Source organism: Netta rufina (assembly GCF_964035555.1).
Source record: "Netta rufina genome assembly, chromosome: 6".
In the NCBI taxonomy this organism is placed as follows: domain Eukaryota; kingdom Metazoa; phylum Chordata; class Aves; order Anseriformes; family Anatidae; genus Netta; species Netta rufina.
In genome coordinates, this window is record NC_140129.1 from 7,257,363 (window position 1) to 7,278,795 (window position 21,433).

General features: G+C 36.3%; 1 protein-coding gene across 1 annotated transcript in view; it reads left to right on the forward strand.

The window, feature by feature from the left end:
* The window catches only part of NCKAP1 (NCK associated protein 1), a 59,377-nt gene that overhangs the window by 20,861 nt on the left and 17,083 nt on the right, over positions 1-21,433 (forward strand). Inside the window, exons 3-23 of the mRNA XM_084289135.1 lie at positions 118-210; positions 413-469; positions 1,417-1,559; positions 1,646-1,736; positions 3,629-3,766; positions 4,537-4,585; positions 5,085-5,241; positions 5,883-5,939; positions 6,447-6,543; positions 6,766-6,872; positions 8,520-8,652; positions 11,442-11,523; positions 11,929-11,987; positions 12,795-12,940; positions 14,380-14,512; positions 15,851-15,970; positions 16,264-16,403; positions 17,557-17,688; positions 18,312-18,530; positions 18,888-19,018; positions 19,429-19,526. Of these exons, the coding sequence (XP_084145261.1) occupies positions 118-210; positions 413-469; positions 1,417-1,559; positions 1,646-1,736; positions 3,629-3,766; positions 4,537-4,585; positions 5,085-5,241; positions 5,883-5,939; positions 6,447-6,543; positions 6,766-6,872; positions 8,520-8,652; positions 11,442-11,523; positions 11,929-11,987; positions 12,795-12,940; positions 14,380-14,512; positions 15,851-15,970; positions 16,264-16,403; positions 17,557-17,688; positions 18,312-18,530; positions 18,888-19,018; positions 19,429-19,526 (2,382 nt within the window). The remainder of the gene's footprint in view (positions 1-117; positions 211-412; positions 470-1,416; positions 1,560-1,645; positions 1,737-3,628; positions 3,767-4,536; positions 4,586-5,084; positions 5,242-5,882; positions 5,940-6,446; positions 6,544-6,765; positions 6,873-8,519; positions 8,653-11,441; positions 11,524-11,928; positions 11,988-12,794; positions 12,941-14,379; positions 14,513-15,850; positions 15,971-16,263; positions 16,404-17,556; positions 17,689-18,311; positions 18,531-18,887; positions 19,019-19,428; positions 19,527-21,433) is intronic.

The following is a 21,433-nucleotide window of genomic DNA, read 5'->3' on the forward strand; positions in this document are numbered from 1 at the left end:
AACTATGTTAAGATTTATTGATATGACCTGGTGGTTAATCTGCATCTCTCAGGTATTATTTTTCAACTGTCTTCTCAAGATCTCAGAACTGTAAACGTGTTTCTATTTCTCTTCTAGCAACAGCTTGCTCAGCTACAAAAAGAAAAATCAGAGATTTTGAAGAACCTGGCGTTATACTACTTCACGTTTGTTGATGTAATGGAATTTAAGGTAAGGTACAGCACATATGTCACATCAAGCTTCTGGTTTTTATTTGTGAATGAATACTTCATAGTGAAACATTTGAACTCATAGTTATGTTTTTTTGTTTTTTTTTGTTTTTTTTTAAATCAACATAGTCTTGGTCACTAAACATAGTTAAGTGATTTACTTAAATCTCTTTAAACTAAAATGATCTGTTTTGTTTTTCAAGGACCATGTTTGTGAGCTGCTGAACACTATTGATGCTTGCCAAGTCTTCTTTGATATTGTAAGTTTCTGGGTTTAAATTTTCAAAAGCCACTTAAAAATGTTTCTGATCCAAGTTCTGCATGGACAGTTAAAAAGACTTGTTTATTTTAGCTCAAGAAACATGACATCTCCTGTTATAACAACAAGAGAAATACAAGTATCATAATGTTTGCATCTCTAACTTTCATGAATAGTGTGAAATCTCCTGAGTACTTCTAAACAGGCTCATTATGGACAGTAGTAACAGCAAAATGCAGACTGTATTTTTTGCGCTGTTGCTTCTGCTAGTTAATTCTTAGAGATTTACTGCAGTCTGTATGCTTAAGTCATGTGAGGCTCAAAAACAAGAATAATAAGTGTTCCCCTAGTATTTTTTTGGATGGTTTGTGGGCATCACTTCTGTTGGCTAAAGCAAGAACACACACCTGACTGTTATATTTAAAATAAAATACTCAAACACCTTTTCCTTTTGGTTTCAGCTTTCTTTCCTATTGTTCATAATGCCACCTTGTTAGTTTTAGTTATTCTTAATTTTGGCTGACTTAGTTTCATAATACAAAAGAGGAGCAGGCACATATCCTACACAATGATTGTCACAGGTCAGTGTGTATGTGCTGGCTTTTTACATTGGAGTCTTAATACAGAACAGTTCAGAGAGTCTTATTAAAATACAGTTCAACACTTGTTGAGTGCTTAGTAACACCCAAGAAAAGCTTTTCTGTCTGTCAGCTGTGATGCTTGGGCCTGAAAAGATTTATTTGCATGCTTGCTTTCACAAATACAAGCAGTTCTGGGGATTTGGATGAATAAATTAAGATCATACAAAGTCTATATGCAAACAGAACAAAAGTACTGGTCAAGACAGTCCGTTGTATTTTTAGAAGGCTGAAAATGGGTGGAGAGATGAGGAAAGTTTTATGCTGATTTCTAAGAGTTTCAAAATGATATATTTTTTTAAATCTCTAGACTGTAAACTTTGATTTAACGAAGAACTACCTAGATTTGATTATAACCTACACGACTCTAATGATACTGCTGTCTCGGATTGAAGAAAGGAAGGCTATCATTGGATTGTATAACTATGCTCATGAAATGACACATGGAGCAAGGTAAATATCTGCTGTGTAGGAAATGTATTTATAAAAACACATAATAAATAACTACACCTGAGTGAATTATTTGTTGTTGCTTTTAGTGACAGAGAATATCCACGCCTTGGCCAGATGATTGTGGACTATGAAAATCCTTTAAAGAAAATGATGGAGGAATTTGTACCTCACAGTAAAGTATGTAACCACTTTTCACAGGAACACAGTAATCTTAATTGAGACAAGCAGAGATTAAAAAAAAATAATAAGTAAATACACAGGAGTTTTTGTCCAAGACTACTAGGTAAAATTTTACAGGAGCTCTTATACTGGATGGGGCTGAGGATTGATACCCTATTAAATGAAAACTATAGAAATATGGGAATGCTAGGACCCATTGGTAAGATTCCTGTTTATTCACTAAGGAGTAAAAATTGCTTAAAAATCAGTTGTGGTTCATCTGCTGTGGCTGGTTCTGTGTTTTGGTTTGCTTTGTAGCTTGAAATGAAGGAGATTTGTAATGTTTCTAAGAAACTATTCTTTTCTGGCTTACTATCCTAGTTGAGTGTCTCTTTCTGTTTAGTAACCTGAGGGTTTTTTCTTTGGAATGCCTTTAAATTGGGCATCCTGGGAATGGCTGATCACCACTGCCTCTTTAATAATATCTCCTGCATGCAAAAGCTGGCATTGTGTGTCCTGCTCACTTGACCCTGCGAAGTTAAACGAGCCTTTAGCCTCTTTTGTACAAATGTTTTTAAACTAGTATTCGTACACAACTGCTTGTGTACCAGTTCTCTGGTGATTTATCTAGACCATGTTTTCTTCTGAGAATACCTTTGGAAAAGTGATGGAAGCCTTGCCAAAGTCAATGTATATCTTGTTTATCACTTCCCACATGTTCACTAGGCGTGCTGCCCTGTCCAAGGAAACTAGATTTGTTTGATGTGATCAGTACTGACCAACCCAGAATGGCAGGTGTTGTTCTCTAGGTGCTTGCAGATTGTTTGCCTAACACCTTATTTTGGAATTTTTGGCATGACTTGAAGCTAAATCCTAAGTAACTGCCTAAAGTTTTAAAGTTTTGTCTTCATGTTTTGAAATCTGGGTACTGGTTGTAGTCCTCTTGAGATTTGATGCGTTTCCTTAAACTTTTGAAGATAGTCAGTAGAAGTTCAGAGAATTTTTCAGCTGCTTCTCTAAGTGCTCTGAACTGGTTTTAAATATTTGTCATTTGTCTAAATAATCAGTAATCAGTAACTCTACTTTTTTTACACTTTCCTGTACATGATTCCTGTCTCGTTAAGACTTAAGTTGCTAAAGATCTGATTTCCAGGTAATCTTTGCTCATGCGCATTGTAGCAAAGATGCTCTGCTTTTTGGTATCATCTTTGTTTGTGCATTTGCCTTTAATAATGGACCAGTCCTTTCCCTTGAAATGTTTTGTAAAGCCATTTTCCAGGCCAATTTCTGCACTTCTGCTGATTCTCTACTAGAGGTATAAATTGGGGTCAGAGATCCCTTCAGGCAGCATGCTGCAGAAGTGCATACTTGGTTAAGTTGTCATGGAAGAGTGCACGTAAGTTGTCCTTCTATCATCCCACAGTTTTGCAGTAGCCATGCCATTTATCCCTCTATATTAGCTCCAGCAGAGAACTTTTCTTTTCCCTGAGTGATCTTAATCTGCTGGTTTATTGCTTCGACCTGGCTCCCCATAGGCTCACGCAAGCATTAGGATTGACACAGAAGACAGGGAAAAAGCGTGGGACCGCACTTTATTGGATATGCTCAATCTGTTATGAAGATTCTCCTGTAGTGTCTGCTCAAAACCATTGCAGTTTGCTTGCAAGGTGGGAAGGACATAATAAATGAAGTGGCAGAGAAGGGAATAACACAATTAGGATGCTTGAATAAGTAATGAACAAATAGTATTTAACTTCTTTTGTGCTTGGAATATGCCAGTTTTTGAACTTCAGTTTTAGCATGTAGTGATTTGCATCAGTTTCAATTTCTGATCGTTTAGTGAATTAAGACTTTTGTGCTAATACATTCCATAGCTTCTAACCAACCTCCTTCGTCTATCTCCTTTTCAGTCCCTTTCAGATGCTCTGATTTCACTCCAGATGGTCTATCCTCGAAGAAATCTCTCAGCTGACCAGTGGAGAAACGCACAACTACTGAGCCTCATCAGTGCACCTAGTACAATGCTTAATCCTGCACAATCTGACACAGTATGGCCTTTTAATTTGGTTTATATGATAAAGTTAAGCGATGTTTTCTGTGAAACAGTGTAGGGATGTTTCATTTTCTGTTCGCTAACCTTTACATGACTTTTGAAAAAGGGAAATTAATTGGTTTGTTGGTAGAGCTGCATCCTTTTATACAGGGGAAAGATTTTTTGCATTAATTAAAGCTTCTGGTGTATAAACCCATGCCTTCATTTCTAGTATCTGATAATCTGATGAAAGGAAGTTACTCCTGCAGTGTGGAGTGAAGGTATCCTGTGTACTCTAGGTGATTTGGGGCCAAAAGACTGAAAATCAGAACTGAAACATCCTTTAAAAATTAACTACTTACATTTGCTGTCTCGTTTGGGATATGAAGGTTTATCTTTTTGGGGGAGGGGAGATAATCAAGAATAAAGAACTGTCAGGTTGTGATTGTAATACATCAGAAGCCTTGTGTTCTTAAATATTCTTAAATACAGTGTTGGTTGAAACAAAACATTTCATAGAATCATAGAATATCTGAGTTGGAAGGGACCCACAAGAATTATCAAGTCCAAGTTCTGTTCATGGTATAGGAGGCTATGGAATCTCATTTCATGTTCAAGTTCTTAGTTTCTAAAGGGATGAAACAATGACTTGTTAGTAATCAGAAGCAGTCTTTTGTGATTCATCAGCATTTAAGACTTTGTCTCTTTTTCTAAAAAGTACTTCTCATGAAATGTATTGTTTTGCATATAATTAGTTTGCTACAAATTACTGTTTTTTTCTGACAGATGCCATGTGAATATCTCTCTCTGGATGCAATGGAAAAATGGATTATTTGTGAGTAAAATTTTCTGAAACAGCTCATGGTTGTATTAAAAAATAAATTTGAAAAGCAGCTTGTTTTCCTGTACCATACAAAAACTGTTGGATTCAAAACGGATTCTGGAGAACTTGATTAAACCTTGGGTTTATGTATCATACTTTTTCTACAGTGAAGCTAGAATTCAGCTTATTCTGGAATGGAGTTCGTCATAAATTTATTCGAGACTTAAACTAAAAAATGGTGGCTTTTGTAATTATGATGAAAATAGTTGAGTTGTATTCTTGTAATGAATTACTTGTTACTTATACTGCAAAAATATAACAATTTCTCTACTACAGCATAATGTGGGGTATTTTCAGTTGTACACATATATGGATGGATAATTATGTTATCCATACAGAGTTTCAGTAAGCTAATTAAACAATTTAAAAGAAAAAGCATAATAATCTCACTGTTCTCTTACTGTCTCTGTGCGTCTTGTTTGTGACACACGGTGATTGTGAACTTCTGAAGTTGGATTTATTTTGTGCCATGGAGTCCTAAATAGTGATGCTACAGCTTTGAACCTTTGGAAACTTGCACTTCAAAGCAGCTCTTGCTTGGCTTTGTTTAGAGATGAAGTATTTCATATTCACAAAGCTGCAGAAGACCTGTTTGTAAACATACGAGGGTAAGTTTTCTTTTTTTTCTCCTTTCAGATTATCTGTTAAATAGGTATATGTATCATTTCTTTAAGAACTGTCCTGAAAATGTTAATTGCGCTTCATGTAAGATCCACTTGCAGATAATCAATACCAAAACATTTTTGCTTAGTGTCTTGACTGTTTCTTTAATGCATATTTTTGAGGAGCCTGATTCATAACCATCACACTTTTTTTTTTTTAAATCTTAGTTCTGAGAAATGTTGGTGAATCAGTCTCTAAAATGGCAAATGTTTAAAATTAATGATCTTGCCCACAAACCGTAATCTAGGGAAGAGAAATTATGTTGTGAATGCAAGGTTTGCTTGAAAAGTTGCAAGCATTTGTCACAATTCCTGCCATACATCATAAGAAAACTCAGGCAAAAATGAAGTCGAGATCTCTCTACCGGAGAAATCCATGAGCACTTCAGTAGAGAGGTTTTGGCCTGGGTATCTGGTTTTAGCATTTATCTGATCCAGGGAAAAGAAGTCTTGCCCGAGCTGTTCTGAGGGTGAGCTTTTTGCTGTATCCTGCTAGCTATGGAAATGCAGCTCCTCCCAAGTCCCAACTCTTGCTGAATTGTGCTACTGATACTTTTAACCACATTGGGTTATTTATTTACTTGCAGCTACAACAAACGTATTAATGACATCAGAGAGTGTAAAGAAGCTGCAGTTTCACATGCGTAAGTTTTTAGTATTTTTCTTCTCAAAGAAGTTATAAAGAATGTATAAACAGGACTTGCTGAATCTTGACCTAATTGTGCGTTTTCAAATGAGGCCATACACTGATTGTTCTGGATTTGCCTAATGGTATACCACTATTGATTTAACTTCCCAAGTCTTAGATTATTTGTCAGATTGTCAGAGAGAAAGCATAAATGTATTTTCCATTTTTTTCTTGTCTAATTACTTAATGTGAATGCTAATTAAATAGGAAAGTTTTAGTGAAGTCAAATGCAAAGCACAGACCAGAGACAGAGGACTAGTTTTTTAAGTTTAACCTTACTTCAGGAATATACAGCATGGATGATGGAGTTGCCAATTTCGTATGAACCATGTCCTTTGAAATACTAAACTTTTGAAGTTAGTATGATGTGAGCTACCTACACTCGGCCTTAAATGTCTGGGAAAAAATTAAACGACTGTGATTAGCACATTCGATGATGTTTTGGTTTATTCTTTTGATGTAGGGGTTCAATGCATAGAGAGAGGCGCAAGTTTTTACGTTCTGCACTCAAAGAACTGGCTACTGTCCTGTCTGATCAGCCAGGCCTGCTGGGCCCCAAGGTAATTACAGTCCTTGAGTTTCATCTTTAGGCAATGGTACAGTTTGTTCATCAGTGATACTGTGCCATTCAGTTCCTCTGAGGGAGGGCAAAACCCACCCAAAACCCCTACTCTAAGATAAAACCTGCTTAGGTTTTAAGATTGTTTAGTTGTAGAGACTGGTTGTTGCTTAGTGTGCACAACGTGTCCAACTCTTATATATATCTTATGATTTTTTTTCAGGCACTTTTTGTATTTATGGCATTATCCTTTGCTCGTGATGAAATTATTTGGCTTCTTCGTCATGCAGACAATATGCCGAAGAAGAGTGCAGATGATTTCATAGATAAGTACGTTAACAATTTTTAGTGTGATACCTTAAATATTCATGTGAACTTCATAGAGGAAATGCATTTGACGGCAAGAAATAGCAGGAAATAATAGATAAAAAGAATTGGGACTATCCAGAAAATCTTTACAATCTTAAATGTTTCCATCAAAAACAGAAAGCTAGGGTATTTATTGTGTTAGAAACTGGAGCCCATTGGTGAAAATTGATTTTCTGCAGAGAGTTTATTTCTAAAATAAAAATGATCTCATGGAAGTTTTATTTGCATTTAACAAATGAATGATGAGTTAGGAAGGAAACTGTCAAAAAGATTTGTTTGTAAATGTCTCCTTTATTGCAGCAGAACTGTCTTTAAAATCGGGTAAGATTTATTCATGTAATACAGCATTAGCATCCTCATAAACAGGTCAAAAATGAGAAATGGGATTAAGAAACCTTAGAAATGTGGGTAGGCAGAAGAGTACTGGATGTTCTTGAGTTGCTCTCAAGATAATAGAGCACATCAGTTCAATCATGGGAAAGAAATCTTAAAGAGTATTCATGTGACAAGTGACAGTCAATCACAAGGCTATTTCTAGAGCTGGAACAGAAAAATGTTGAGTTCCCTTCAGTGGACTAAGTGCTAGGGATAGAGATACCACAGATAAATACACTATCTTGCTGAAATGTTACAGAAATCTTTTTGTGTACATCTTCTACTGTAAAAGCCATCTGTATTGTTATACACCTTCCCTGGTGATACTCTTGGATCGAAGTGTGGGTGGTCAGCATCCATTACAGTTGCTCAGTTTTACTTAAAACCTGGGGATCAAAAACTCACTGTTAACGTCATGTCATGTCATGAGTCATAACCCTGGGTTTAAAAATCATCATAAAATTCTAGCACTGTGCCTCCTTGGTCTTCTGAAGGCTGTATTCTTCTTGGTCTTGTTTAAATAGGTGAAATGTGAACAAAGTTTTTCTGCCAAAAGAAAATGCATGTTGGAGAAGTTTGTCAAGCCATCTGATTGTTGCTCAGGCAGGATGGGATTTAATCCAACAAGCTATCAGTCTAATAACTGCATTTTAAGCTTTCAGTTTAAGTTGCATTGCAGGCGTTAGAATATTGATAGTTACTCATAGAAAATTGCTCTGTGTTAAACTATTTTTAGTTTATTTAATGTCTGCCCAGCAGGTGGTATGAAGTAGTCCTCTGTACAGTGCTTTCACTAGAGGGGGAAATTTTACCATCTTGAAAAGTCTTTTTTTTTTTTTTTGAATAAAGACCTACTAACATGAGCTCAGAAAAGCAATTATTACAGTTCTGTTTTTTGGATTTAACTGCTTCATGAGGAAATACACTTATTCAAATTGAGCATTACAAAAGGGCTTCTTCAGAAAATACGTGGGTTGTACAAACCTTGGAGGATTACCACGAGGGGGTCCTGTTAATTTATCTCCTGTTGAATGTATTTTACTTTGCAGATGAAAGTTTCTTATGTAAGCTTATTTTATAATGTGAGCAAGTATTTTAATACAAGGGTTATGTATTAATAATAGAAGCAAAATACAGGAGGGAATTTCCATGGGAAACATTCCATTGACGGAAATTATTTTCCATATTTTATGTTTCCTATTTTTAAGTTCTTCTTTGTTTTTTCTTGGCTAGGCACATAGCTGAGCTAATATTTTACATGGAGGAGCTCAGGGCACACGTGCGGAAATATGGACCAGTGATGCAGAGATACTACGTGCAGTATCTCTCTGGCTTTGATGCAGTGGTCTTAAATGAGCTTGTTCAGGTACGGCAAGACAATGGTTTGGGGTTCTGCAGGCTTTAAGGAGGGCTTTTTGTCCAAAATGTATGAAATGTGTTCTGGTTTTGTGCATTTTAGTGAATGCTAATGGAATAAGGCAAAACTAACCGAGCTTGCTGTTTAATTGTGGGATATAGAGTTGTGCTTTTGGCTGCCATATGAATACTTAAATGTTATTAAGTAATGTTCTCGTCAGAGACAATTAAACTACCTTTCTCCTCAAGGAGTGAACTATGATTTATTTTAACATCAGGATATAGAGATTGGCAAGAATTTAATGAAAGGCTTCTCTTGGGGGTCTGAGGTTCCTTTTAACATTTTCAGGAATTCCTATGATTGTTTGCTTTATTCTTAAATGTGTTACAGTTTTGCATTGCCTTGCTTTCGAGAATAAAAAAGAAAAAGTAATTGCACTTGCAGGAGCACCAAGCTGATCTTGATTAGCGCGATTCTTTTATGTAAGATGTTTCTTCTCTGAATTTTTTTGCAAGCAGCAGTGCTGCCTGAATAGTACCCTTAATGCTCTTTCAAGATGTTGCTTTCTGACATGATGGAGAAAACATGGCCTGTGTCATTTAACAAATGATGCCGAAGAGAGAAACTAGAATCCCACGGTATCCTGTTTTAACATACTCTGCAAATGGATGATTTCCCTTATTTAGCATCACTGTGTTTAAGAAGCAATTTAAATACTTGGGATCAGTACTGTATCATGCCAGCACCATTTAGAAACCAAATGACAGAATTGGTTATCTAAGCTAATGGTTGAGAGTCTGTATTCTTGTATGCTGCCAGGAAAAAAAAGAAAAAGAAAAAAACAAAAACAAAAACCTGAAGTAGTTTGACATTCTTAAGCCTAAATAGGAAGTCAAGTAGATGTAGGTGTCTTCAGTGACTATTTTGATTTAAATTCTCTGGAAGTGAATTATACTTGCAGTTAACTTAGGCCTGTATATGGCCATGAGAAACACAGACATTTGCGAGGAGAGTTCAGACATGAAATACCACTATGAAGGTAGTGGCAGACTTGATCAACTTTGACAGGGTGTCATGTCAGAAAAAGCCTCCTACTCTAGAGAGTGACAGGGACGTTGTCTTTTATATAGTAGGTAAGGTTGAATGTGGAAGTCATGAACTTGTGCAAAAAGAGAAGTTAAACAGAAGTGGAAGAGAACAGTTTTAAACTCAACGGATTTGACATCCCAGGTTGTTCAAAACATCACAGAGTATGGCTCTGTAAGAGCAGGGAGATGTTCTTACAGAGAAGAGAGTGGTGGGTTTTTCATGGAAGACCATCCTCTCTTGTTCCGTGTAGGTTTGCAGCCAGAGCTGCAAGTGTCTATTACTCTTACTGAGTAGCACCTACTGCTAAGCAGAAAATGTTCCTAATGTAAAGGCAGTAGAAATTATTTGTGTTCATTAACTGAATTTTCAGGACTGATTTGATGTAATCCAGATAAATAGATACTGCTGCTGAAGGAGCAGTGCAGAAATAATTTTTCTTGTCTACACTGACAAGGAAATGACAGGACTTCTGCACTGTTTTGATTTGATTCCCTAGTGGCCGCTAGGTGGAGCCCAAATTTTGTGAAATCTTGAGCTCCTCAAACTGGAAGAGCTTCTATTGAATTTTAAGCTTTTATGTTGTTTTCAGAAATCAGTCCGATGCATTAAACAGTAGTACATCGATGACCAGAAGGTAGAACTTATATACTCTGCTGTTCGTTTATTTTCACTCTGCTGTTCATGTTTGTTACATAACAAACTATTGAAACAGTTTAAATACCAGTTTCTATCCCAGCTGTTTAAACTATTAAATATAAATGAATCCTTCATTTTACTTTTAATGCCAAAACAACTGTATTTCTTTTTTTTGCTCGTAACTATATACTTACATGTTAGCAGTTCTGTTGATAACAAAATGAAATATTTTTGAGATTTGTCATCAATTCCTAAGATGGTTTTCTAGATTTAGTGAAAGAATTCTAAAACTTATACAAATGGCACAAATATTGTGTTATTTGTAGGATGATTCTCAAAGTCAAACTGAAATGAGGGGAAAAAAGAAAGTGGCTTGCATTTTAGTTAACTCATAAAAAGTATAAAATACAAGAGTAGACAGAAGCAAATGATAATTAGGATTTTTTCAGCCTTTAGGTTAAAAATGGCAATCTTATCTGTAATTCCATGAATCTTCCATTCAACAGAAATGTGATCTTAGCAGTTGCTGAAACTGCTTCTTCGTGAACTATTGCTTTTTTGTAGGACTTTTGGGGGAGCTATCTCTCAGGTGTTAGAAATCATTTAATTCAGTGTTAGTAGAAATCTGGTTTTAGATGGTTCTGTGGGAAGCAAAGTGATGCTGATGTCGGCTCTGTTACATTTTGCCGTGGCTAAATTTTCTGTGCAGACAGATCAGATGCCTGGAGAGGTCAGACAAATGTTTGGTGTCTGTTGTATAACAAAAACATGTTGTGTGACCATTCTGTAAATGACTGCAGCCTGAAAATGTGTGGGCATGTTTACTGACAGATTTTTCACTTCTGAGTCTATGTTGGTTTGGAAGCAGCCTTTTTTTAGGTGTTTTTCATCAACCAATGAATTAAAAACTAAAAGTTGTGAAATAGTACTACTTGCGATAATCCATTGATAAAGTTACTTTTTGTGAACTATATAAAGTATTTTTCAGACTGCAGCTGATAAACTGGTTGTGGGATTTGACATTTTTTCAAAAATTAAGTTTGAAATACTAATAGTAACAATATTTATTTTAGAATCTTTCAGTGTGCCCAGAGGATGAATCAATCATCATGTCCTCTTTTGTAAACACTATGACTTCACTAAGTGTGAAGCAAGGTAAGTCTGTTCAAATGAACTTGGGATTAGTGGCAGCAGATAACTTGCATAAACTGTATTAATTCCCCTGTTTCTCTTCTGTTATGATATCTGCTTCTTGTTCTCTGTCCCTTTTCCTGGGCAGGTCTGTACAGATAATGTTTTTGAAGGATGCTATTTTGAAATAATTCATACCTTTTAATTTAGAAAGTATATTATACATATTTTGTCTAGCTATTTAAATTCCTATTAGCATGGTTGTGCTGGTTTGAAATTCTTAGGTAAAAGCAAGCGCTTTAAGTTTTCAAGTACTTTGGTGGGTTTTGTTTTTGATTTATTTTTTTTTTTTAGAAGATCTGATTTAGTATTTCTGAATTGTAGTTGCTTCCCTAAAGGCTTTATGTTCTGTATTTTTCCCTGATACAGTTGAAGATGGAGAGGTATTTGACTTCAGAGGAATGAGATTAGATTGGTTTAGATTGCAGGTAAGATGTCTGAATATCTGCTTGACATTTAAGTTAATGCACATTTTGGTTTAAAGCTGGTAATAACTTACTGCTCTTCTAGATTACTCTCACACTGCAAGTGGATCACAGGCTGTAAAAGGAGAACTTCTTGGCATTTAAAATCAAACAAATACTTAAGCAAATAATTTGATGTAACTTTGTTTTTGCCTTTGCATTGCATGCTTTTTGCAAAAAAGTCTTTGAAGGATTTATAACAGTTTGGAAGTGGAATGTGTTGAGGATGAGCAGTTTATTGGCACTGTACAGAGTATGATTCAGCCTTCCCAGCCAGGGGAAGATAATGTTCATGGAGATCACTGCGGTGTGTTGCAGTAATAGTGCCTTCAGTTAACTTAACAAGGGGGAGTACTGTTTAGACTGTAAACTAATTGTCCCAATATTAGACATGTTCTTTATATATTTTTAAAATATGCAGTTGTCTTCTTGCATACCCAAACCTGATTATTAAAAGGAGCAGGGAGTGGCTTCAGTGAACTTGATTCCACTAGTGTGCGTACGTGTTTTGTCAGTGCATTTGTTCTGCAGTTTATTTCTGCATTGCTGTTGTACTTAAGACATTTGGTGACTTCATTGAAAGGCAGTTGGCTTTTCTTAGGTTATAGTGGAAAGATAACGTAAGTCTTTGCCGAGTCTTTAAAAACAATTGTTCTGTGCACAGCTTAAGCAGTACTTACCCTTTATGTTTGGCAATACTGATGGAATTTGCAAAAAAGCAACAGTAGATACTCTACAACAGTAGATTTTTTTTTCTTCTGTTTTTTCCAGGCCTACACCAGTGTTTCTAAAGCCTCACTTAGTCTTGCAGACCACAGAGAGCTAGGAAAAATGATGAACACAATCATTTTCCACACAAAAATGGTAGATTCTTTGGTGGAGATGTTGGTTGAAACATCAGATCTTTCTATATTTTGGTAAGTTACTAACCTGACAGTAGAAGCTTTTAGTTTATTGTTTGTCCTTGCACGTGTAGCTTTTAAATACCAAATTGTAGGAAAATGATCTAGTGGAGAATCAATTACAATCTGGTTAACAGCAATTTTTCTTTGAAAGAGTTGCTGTTCTAGGGTTTGGGGTTTTATTTTATTTATGTATTTACTTTCTTTCATACTAGTCTTCTTGCAAAGTATACCGATCAATATGTGTATAATATATGTGTATAATTTTTTCTAATGTAAAGAATTTAAATTTTTTTTTCTCCCATTGTTAACTACTGATTCTTCAGAGCTTCACGATGAAGTATAAATCCCTCAAAGCAACAATTAAAATAAGAGTTCTCTTCCAGCAGTTAAAGTTCTCTTACGTCTCTGCAGCTCATGTCCCCAGCTGAAGTTAAAGCCGTAGACAATTACGTTGTTTAAGCAAGAAATGAAATTTTTTACTACTACTTCTAGTGTAGTTGTAAAAGATCCACAGAGTTCCTGCAGCAGAAAAGAAAAACAGTTGATTCCCTTCTCTTTCTTCCCCTGTTTCCAAACAGGAAGACCTAGCTTTGCATTGCCGCTTCCATACAGCGATTTTTCATAGTAGGCTTTATTTTTTGTTTGGTTTGTTGGCATTAGTTGCTTTGGAAAAAATAAAGCAAAAACGTTTAACTCTTGGAAAAAGTCTGTGAAAACAGGATCAGGAAGCAGGTTGATAGGAATCTTTCTGCGGCTGTTTAAGCTGAAATAATTAAGTGTTTGCAGTATCAGCAGATAAATAAGCAGTCGTTGAAATAAATCATCGGAAGTCCCAGTGTGAGAATACTGTTCTTTGAGAAATTTCCTCGGTCCTATTTTAGGTTCTTGTTTTTCAGTTTCCGGTGGAGAAGCGTACACAATGATTTATAGGGGCTAGATTTTAAGGTGAAAGGCCAGTCTTTATATGGTGGTCAAGTTTATGTTGAAAAGAGACTTCGATGTAATTTATTTCTTTTGCATGTGTTTTAAGATATTTTTTTTTTCTGAAGACTATTTGAAGCAACCATGGAACACGAGTTGTTTAAGTGTTGTTACCATCAGAATTTAATAAAGGTGTTTCTGAAGGTCTGACAGATTCTTCAAGCAGTCAATTAACTGATCTGGGGTCAACTGCAGATTCTGTAATAATACTTGCTAAAACTGTACATTTTTTGCAACGGCTGTGTGTCAAACATCAGAACAAAGATGATATGATTAAGAGATGTAAACAGAATGCATTAGTATTGCATGTGGAAAACAAGTTTACTTGAAAGCATGATGTGTTTTTTTGGTATCAGATAAGCTATAATTACAGATCTGGCATTAATTTAGCATAGTTGATTTGTATGAACTAGACTTCATTTGCAGCAAAGTTATGCGTGTGTTACATTAAATTGTCTATTTTTGGTCAGTTTTTATAGTCGTGCTTTTGAGAAGATGTTTCAGCAGTGTTTGGAGCTTCCCTCTCAATCAAGATACTCAATTGCATTCCCACTGCTTTGTACTCATTTTATGAGCTGCACCCATGAGCTATGCCCAGAAGAGGTAATTTTTAAATACATCATCTTTAGATATTTTCCGCTCTCATCTAAAATAAAGAGAACTAGTGCTGAATGCTGCAAGAAGGTGTTTGTTACACCAGTATAAGATTCAGGGAAGTAAAACAAGTGAGCACCTTACTACGTGATTCTTTGTCCATAGATCTCAAAATGCTGCCACAAACAAATTGTGGCATTTTTGTTACTTTGGTAAATTCTTTATATTTTGATGTTGTAATGAAATAGATCTTTTAGTACATTGCCTGTATGTCCATTGACTTTGGAATTACTCCAGAGGTTGACTTTGCCAATGTTCTCTAGTGCTTGTGAAAGTGTCTTTTCATTCTTGAGTGCTAATCTGAAATAATTGGATGAAAAATATCTACTACGCACAGTGTGGGTTTTTTGTAGTTAAAAATTAAATCCTCTTCTGCTAAGAGTCATTTCCATATACGTCTATATCATTATTTTCCCCGTACGCTTTGCTTTAAACAGCTGCAAAGTTTATTTATATTAGAGAACCACTAAAAAGTTTCCAGGAAAACGTACCTTCAGGACAAGAGATGTCTTTCAGAACCATTCTAGTAACAGTAAGGAATCTTGTAGCCAAAGTCCACTGTGTGCTAGTTACTGAGAATTCAGCTGTAGCAAGCATATTTTGCCACAGCCAACAGAACTTTGAATTCAATGTAAGACTTCCAACTTGTAGCTACTGTAATTTTGGAAAAATAATATTCACTGCACTGTGTACAATATGTGGTAGTGTAGCTGTTACGAAGTACACATAAGTGGTGAAAGAAGGATTTCATTAAGACAGAATGCTGGACTTGTGCAGATACAGTAACAAAGGAACTGAGTCCAGAAACATATGAAGCAGGGCTTCATCGACTTTCAGGGGTATGAATGGCACTGCTTTTGCTGTAACATGAGTTGCATACTCTTTCTCTTCCTTAATTTGTACCAGTACTGAATCTAAGAGGAGATTCACAGAAACCGTGAGTGTTGGACACTTTAGATTTATTACAAAATTGGAAGATGAAAACCTCCTTTTAGAATTTTCTGCCTCCTTTTAGAGGATTTTTCTTGCAACAAAGATGTTGTGTGTTTTTTTTAATATGCTGTGTCAGTGACTGAAGATTTCACAGTTCAGGTTCCCTGCAACAACACCAACAAAAACCCACGGTTAATGAAAGACGTTGAAGTTACTAAGGACTAATTAATATTTTTTGTTACCCTGGGTCTGTGATTTAGTGAACTGTTATCTACAGAACTGTGTATGCATTTTGTGAATAGCATAGGACTAAAGAAACTGAAAAACAGACTTGCTTATTTCTGTTTTTAACAGCGACATCATATTGGAGATCGTAGTCTTTCCTTATGTAACATGTTCCTGGATGAAATGGCTAAGCAAGCTCGAAATCTTATCACAGATATTTGCACAGAACAATGTACGCTGAGTGATCAGGTGAGTGTTGTTCTGCCTGTTTTAATTCTCATTTGAGATTTTCTAGGTAGTTTGACCTTTGGAATTATGCTTGTTTCCCCTTCCCCTTTTTGCCCCTGACTTCAGACTGTTTTCTGTTCATGAAGTGGAAAGTGGCTCGAGGAAGACTTTTATATTAAATGGTATAGTTAGTAGTCAAAGGAGGTGTTACTTGTGTGATGAAGTCTCCACCTACATATAAGCTTATTTTGTATCTTGCGGCTGCAAAGAAGTTGTATTTTAATTTGGGGGTGGGATTTCTTTCCCTCTACTAGTTGCTGCCAAAGCATTGTGCCAAAACCATCAGTCAAGCAGTGAACAAGAAGTCAAAAAAACAGACCGGAAAGAAAGGAGAACCTGAAAGGGAGAAACCAGGAGTAGAAAGCATGAGAAAAAACAGATTGGTTGTGACAAAGTAAGCTGCCTCTTCTGTACCTTTCACCATGAATCCCAAGTCAAAACTTGTGTTTTTTACATGTTAAATACTTCTTGCTTGTATTATTTCAGTAAGGTTGACTGTAAATATGGCAAGTTTCTAGCTTGTGAGCATATGGTCCTTCTATAGCTTGAACAGAGCCTGAAATAATGTATTTAGAGCAATAGGAATGTACATCTCATTTATTAATCACATAGGCTCTTTCCTTTTTTTTGAGCAGAAAGGGTCCACGTGCTGTTGTTAGGTTTCCTGCATAGTCATATCAATTGAGGAAGTGGGAGTTGAAGGCGTAGATGGCATCTTAATTCTGCTTTGCTTAACATTGTGATCAGGATAACGTATGGGGTGGGCTGGAAGTTGTTGCTGCTGAAATATAGCTTGCTGCCTTCATCTCCTGGAGCAGAAATGAGGCTTTTGTGCCTGCATCAGAGCAAACCAGAAACAAAACAAAATAAGACCAACCTCAAAAAGAAAGGGAAAGATGAATAAGTCCAGTTTGAGGTGTAAGAGGTAACAGGAGAGGAAAAACAGCAAGGTAGATGATTCTTGGGAAGGATGACAGGACAAGTTGGTAGAGCAACAGAAGTAAGAGGAGGAAGGAAGCTGCGAAAATGAGACAATAAATGTTCGGTGTTGTGGCTGGGAGCTACTAAATGCACAGTGCTGAAAAGGAAGTCTCTTTGTTAGAGTTGCAACAGTCAAACATCAGAAAACTAGAATTGACTAGAGAAGTTGAGGGAAAATAAGTTAAGATTCGTTTTCCCTATATTTAGTGCTGGTTAGTAGCAAGCATTACTTCTGTTACTAAATTCAGTTAAGAAGGAACCACCTTAACAGACATTTAGAGGGAAATTGTTTGTGTATAGCTATATATAAAAACATATACATCACATCACTGTGCATAATGCAGACCAATACATTTGTAGGTTTCTGTTCTTAGCCAAAATGTTGATTTTTCGATGTGATAAGCTAGAGTTGTGTGTCTGATGAAAGCAGATAAAGCTGATGAACGGGAAGTTAGAGCTGTGGGTGGTCTCAAGGTATCTTCCATTCAGTGTATGCTTTCCACAAGAATATATTCTAATGTTAAATTAATTTTTTTGTTGTTATTTTTTGTTAACTGTTCATAAAGCCTGGACAAACTGCACACTGCACTTTCTGAGCTCTGTTTCTCAATCAATTACGTACCAAACATGGTGGTTTGGGAACACACATTTACCCCAAGAGAATATTTAACATCTCACCTGGAAATCCGCTTTACCAAGTAAGAAATATTGTAAAGATAGTTGTACTCATAAACAAGATAAATCCTTGCTGGTTTGACATTAGGAGTATTGTGTGCTTACTATATAAGATCCATTTTTAAAGGTAGACGGCAAAACTCTTAGGTCAAATTCTTACAGATGTTACAATGAAGTTTACATGTGCAGACATAAATAGGTGTAAGTTGTTTAAAATATATGGAAATTAGTATCACCTCCTTAACAGCCTGATTCTGTGTTCTTAGTCCTGTGTGTTCTGTAGGCACTGGTGATACTTTTGTTTTTTAGGCATTTATAGCGACTCTCTTGCCACAGGTCTTTTGCACAGTTTCTGGCTTTGTTTCAGGTGTTTGAGTCTAGAACTCATTTGAAACTAGAACTGTGACAGCAACCAAGATTTTTGTCTAGATTTTTTTTTTCCAAAAAAATCTTATTTTAAAAGTGCTGATGTAGTGTAGCCATGATTTAGAGCTTCATACTTGCAGATTAAGGAAGAATTCTAAAAGCTTTGAATAATATCGTAATCATAAATATGAAATTGATAATCACTGATGATTTTAATAGCTGCATCCTTGTTTAATTTCACTGAGAAATGCATGTAACTCCTATTTTTTGGTTTTAAAAGGTCAATTGTTGGAATGACTATGTATAATCAAGCAACACAAGAGATCGCAAAGCCTTCAGAGCTGTTAACCAGCGTAAGAGCCTATATGACAGTCCTCCAGTCAATAGAAAACTATGTACAGATTGACATCACACGAGTATTTAACAATGTTCTGCTTCAGCAAACCCAGCATTTAGATAGTCATGGTGAGCCAACCATTACCAGTCTGTACACAAATTGGTAAGTAATTATATGAATACTTGTTACAAGCTCTTTATATTACTTTTATTTAAATAAAAAGCTGGAATTGGGGAACTGGAATTGTATGTGGTTTAGGTGTTCAGAATTTTCTTAAGTTCCAGACTTCTCAAGTTTACTTCTCCCGGTACCTGCTAAAAAAGCATTTTGAAGTTTGCCTGTTGTGAAATTCAGTCTTTCTCAGGGGAGATGTAGCAGAAGGTACAGGTATTCACTAGAACTATGAAAGTAAAACTGAAGTCTACAGGCTTTGCTGTCTCTTTATCACACAAGGGCATTTCATTTGTATAGAGGTATCTGTGAATGTCTTTATCTAAAACTTATTCCCTTTCTGATAAGGTATTTGGAAACTCTGCTAAGACAAGTCAGCAATGGTCACATAGCCTATTTTCCAGCCATGAAGGCTTTTGTGAATTTGCCTACAGAAAATGAGTTAACATTTAATGCTGAAGAATACTCCGACATATCAGGTAAACTTCGTTTAATGTTTCTGTTGAATGTTTGAAAGATAGTTATCATCTGCTTGAATAATTGGAACTAGAGCAACTCTTAAGCTGTTATATTATAGACAGCACTTGTTAATTTTCGGTAGTATTTCAGTTTCTTTTTATTCCTATTGCCTCTGTGCCTTGAGAGAGCTTGTTTTTCCTATTTTTTTAGTTTAAAAAAAAAAAGTTAAAGACCTGGGTGTTTGAGCTACAGCAATGGGAGTATGATGTGTGGTGACTGTTGCTTCAGTTTTGTTACAAGTTCTACTATCTAAAATTGTTTTTAGACATAAAATAGTTTTGTAATTAAAACGCTATTGCTAGATAGATGATGAACATCACATAACTGCATAAGGAACGTTTGAAGTAGAACAGTTTGTTTTATTTCTCAGAAATGAGAGCCCTTTCAGAACTTCTGGGACCATATGGCATGAAGTTCCTAAGTGAAAGTCTGATGTGGCACATTTCATCGCAGGTTGCTGAGCTTAAGGTAACCAAGGAAGTTTGGGTGGGAAGAAGGGGATTTTAAGGTAACCAAGGCTGGGTGGGAAGAAGGAGAGGGAGTTCTCTGTTTCAGCTTCCTTTAGGATATTTAATAGCTACGTTTCTGCATGTCATCCTTATGAAGTGACTGCATCACACAAACTAATAAAGCTGTGAATTTTACCATTACTTTGTAGTACTCTTGTCCACACATTACAAGTGTATACCACACTCTTCAATAGGTGAACGGTCAGGATTTTATGCAGTCTATTTATTTTTGCTAGATGCCTTGAGTTGAGACAAGTCTCTTTCTCTCTCATAAGTGGGAAGAGAAATGCTTTTTAAGAACTCCTGATGCTTCCAGAGAGCCTCGCCATCTCTGTTGACTTCCAAAACTCAGTATGAAAAACTCTTGTGTCTTAGACAAACCTGCAGGCATCTTCAAGGACTTACTTTCTTTATTATGTATGTTACTGTGGATTGACAGGGAAGCATGTGATGCCTGTGTAATTAAGTCTTTCTGGAAAGATGCTTTAATAAACTCAATAGCATATACTACTTGCCCATGATAGTCATACTATAAAAATGCCCCTAATAGGCATGTATTTGTTTTTCATGACTTACTCTTCTAGAGTCATTTCCAAGTTACTACATCTCATCTTGAATTTATTTAACCAATAATTGCAGGAAATATTTTTTGTTTCCATTTGTGTGTGTTGCTTTTTTAAAGAGGCACATTCAGTCCTTATGGATATAAGGAACTTTCACTGTTTCTTCAACTATTTATTACTATTATTAGCACACCAGGCCTTTAGAAGCATGTGTCATAGAACCATAGAATGGTTTGGGTTGGAAGGGACCTTAAAGATCTTCTAGTCCCAACCCTCCTGCCGTGGGCATGGACACCTCCCTCTAGACCAGGTTGCTCAAAGCCCCATCCAGCCTGGCCTTGTGTCTTTCTAATACATCCCATGTTATATTTTCTAAGATCTTGTTCTCTGTAAGCATTGTGAATGCTAGTGCTGCTGAGATGCTAGGACATATGATGCCCTAAAAGATTTGAAGCCTTTTGTTGGCACACCTTGAAGAGAGAGGGTGCTTCTTCACCAGGTGCAACCCTGACCCAAGTGACCAACACAGAGCTGGACAGGGCAGTTGATTCTTTGTGCCCCTTCCGGTTGCTGAGTTTTAGGATGAGGCTTGCTAGTTAAGAATGCTGTAATTTTGAAGGTTAAATTAAATAGGTCCTGGCTATGCACAGTGACATCTGTCACGTTTCAAGTAAAACACAAAGCCAATGGACAGATGTTCTCTGGGAGCTGCTTTCTCAGCTTACTCTTGGGTTGTCATACTTCCTTAAAACCAACATGTTTGTTATTGTAGCTCCGTATATGCTTTTTAAAAAGCCAACTTTAAATTCTCCGACACTTGTTTTCTGATGCTGCTAAGGATAAGCAGAACATAAGGTAGATCCACGTGCACATGACCACATATTTGGAGGAGAACAATAAAGCAATAAAATGTTCATCTCTTTGGCTCAGATGCAGTTGGCTTTGCAGAGAGCATGGAGAAACATCTGTGTTTGGGGGAAAGGAAACACCAAGAGGATAGAATGGGGAATTTATTAAGAGAGTAAGGTTCAAAATGCTTGCTTTGCTTCCCACAGTGGGACCAGGTGTTGGTTTTGTATCTGAAGGAGGGGGATGTTGGATATTGCCTCATATAACTAACCGTTTGAACTGTAATCCAGCCTGTCCCTTTTAAATCTTAAACCAATATGCTGGTTATTTTTGTGAAGCTGAAAGCTTGACTCAATAACAGTGTGTGGGCTATTGCCTTCAATCTTGCATTCTGGAGCGTTAAAGGATTGAAATTCAAATGTCACACATCTGCCAAGTTCTGATACATCAGTTG